We start from the raw sequence: 610 nt of genomic DNA on the forward strand, positions 1-610 counted from the left end.
AACATCGCTTGATCTTCGGCACTTCTTTGACCTATTTGTGTTTCAAGTGCCGTAATACCCTTATCAAAACCAAACCCTCCCCACCCCGCCCCTCCCCCTCCTCCACCCATCCCCCCATTCCTTGTGGCCACCACATCCTCTTCTGTACAATCTCAGGTCAGATGTTTGGTCAGCTTTCCCCCAAGACTGGACAGAGTGGCCAAAACGGAGGGAGCGGAGGAAGCGGAGGGAGCGGAGGGAGCGGAGGGAGCGGGGGGAGTAGTTCCGGCAGTTTCTTCGACCCTTCGAAAATGATGGGCAGTTTTCAGTTTAACCCAAACGGCCCAGGAGGAAATCCCATGGGCCAGCAGGGCGGAAACCCTAGTGGTAATCCTCAGATGACGGGCGGAAATAATCCAAGCGGTGGTGGGAATGGAGGCGGAAGTAGTCCAAGTGGAGGCGGAAGTAGTTCAAATGGAGGAGGAAGTGGAGGCGGAAGTAGTACAAGTGGAGGTGGAAGTAGTCCAAGTGGAGGCGGAAGTGGAGGTGGAAGTAGTCCAAGTGGAGGTGGAAGTAGTCCAAGTGGAGGTGGAAGTAGTCCAAGTGGAGGTGGAAGCAGTCCAAGTGGAGG

At 55.4% G+C, this 610-nt stretch overlaps 1 protein-coding gene across 1 annotated transcript in view; it reads left to right on the forward strand.

The window, feature by feature from the left end:
* Positions 1-217: 217 nt before the first annotated feature.
* Positions 218-610, forward strand: part of LOC106012854 — a 1,936-nt gene continuing 1,543 nt past the window's right edge. Inside the window, exon 1 of the mRNA XM_035971911.1 lies at positions 218-603. Within this exon, the coding sequence (XP_035827804.1) occupies positions 412-603 (192 nt within the window). The 5' untranslated portion in view covers positions 218-411. The remainder of the gene's footprint in view (positions 604-610) is intronic.

This window comes from Aplysia californica, unplaced genomic scaffold (assembly GCF_000002075.1).
Source record: "Aplysia californica isolate F4 #8 unplaced genomic scaffold, AplCal3.0 scaffold00535, whole genome shotgun sequence".
Classification (NCBI taxonomy): Eukaryota; Metazoa; Mollusca; class Gastropoda; order Aplysiida; family Aplysiidae; genus Aplysia; species Aplysia californica.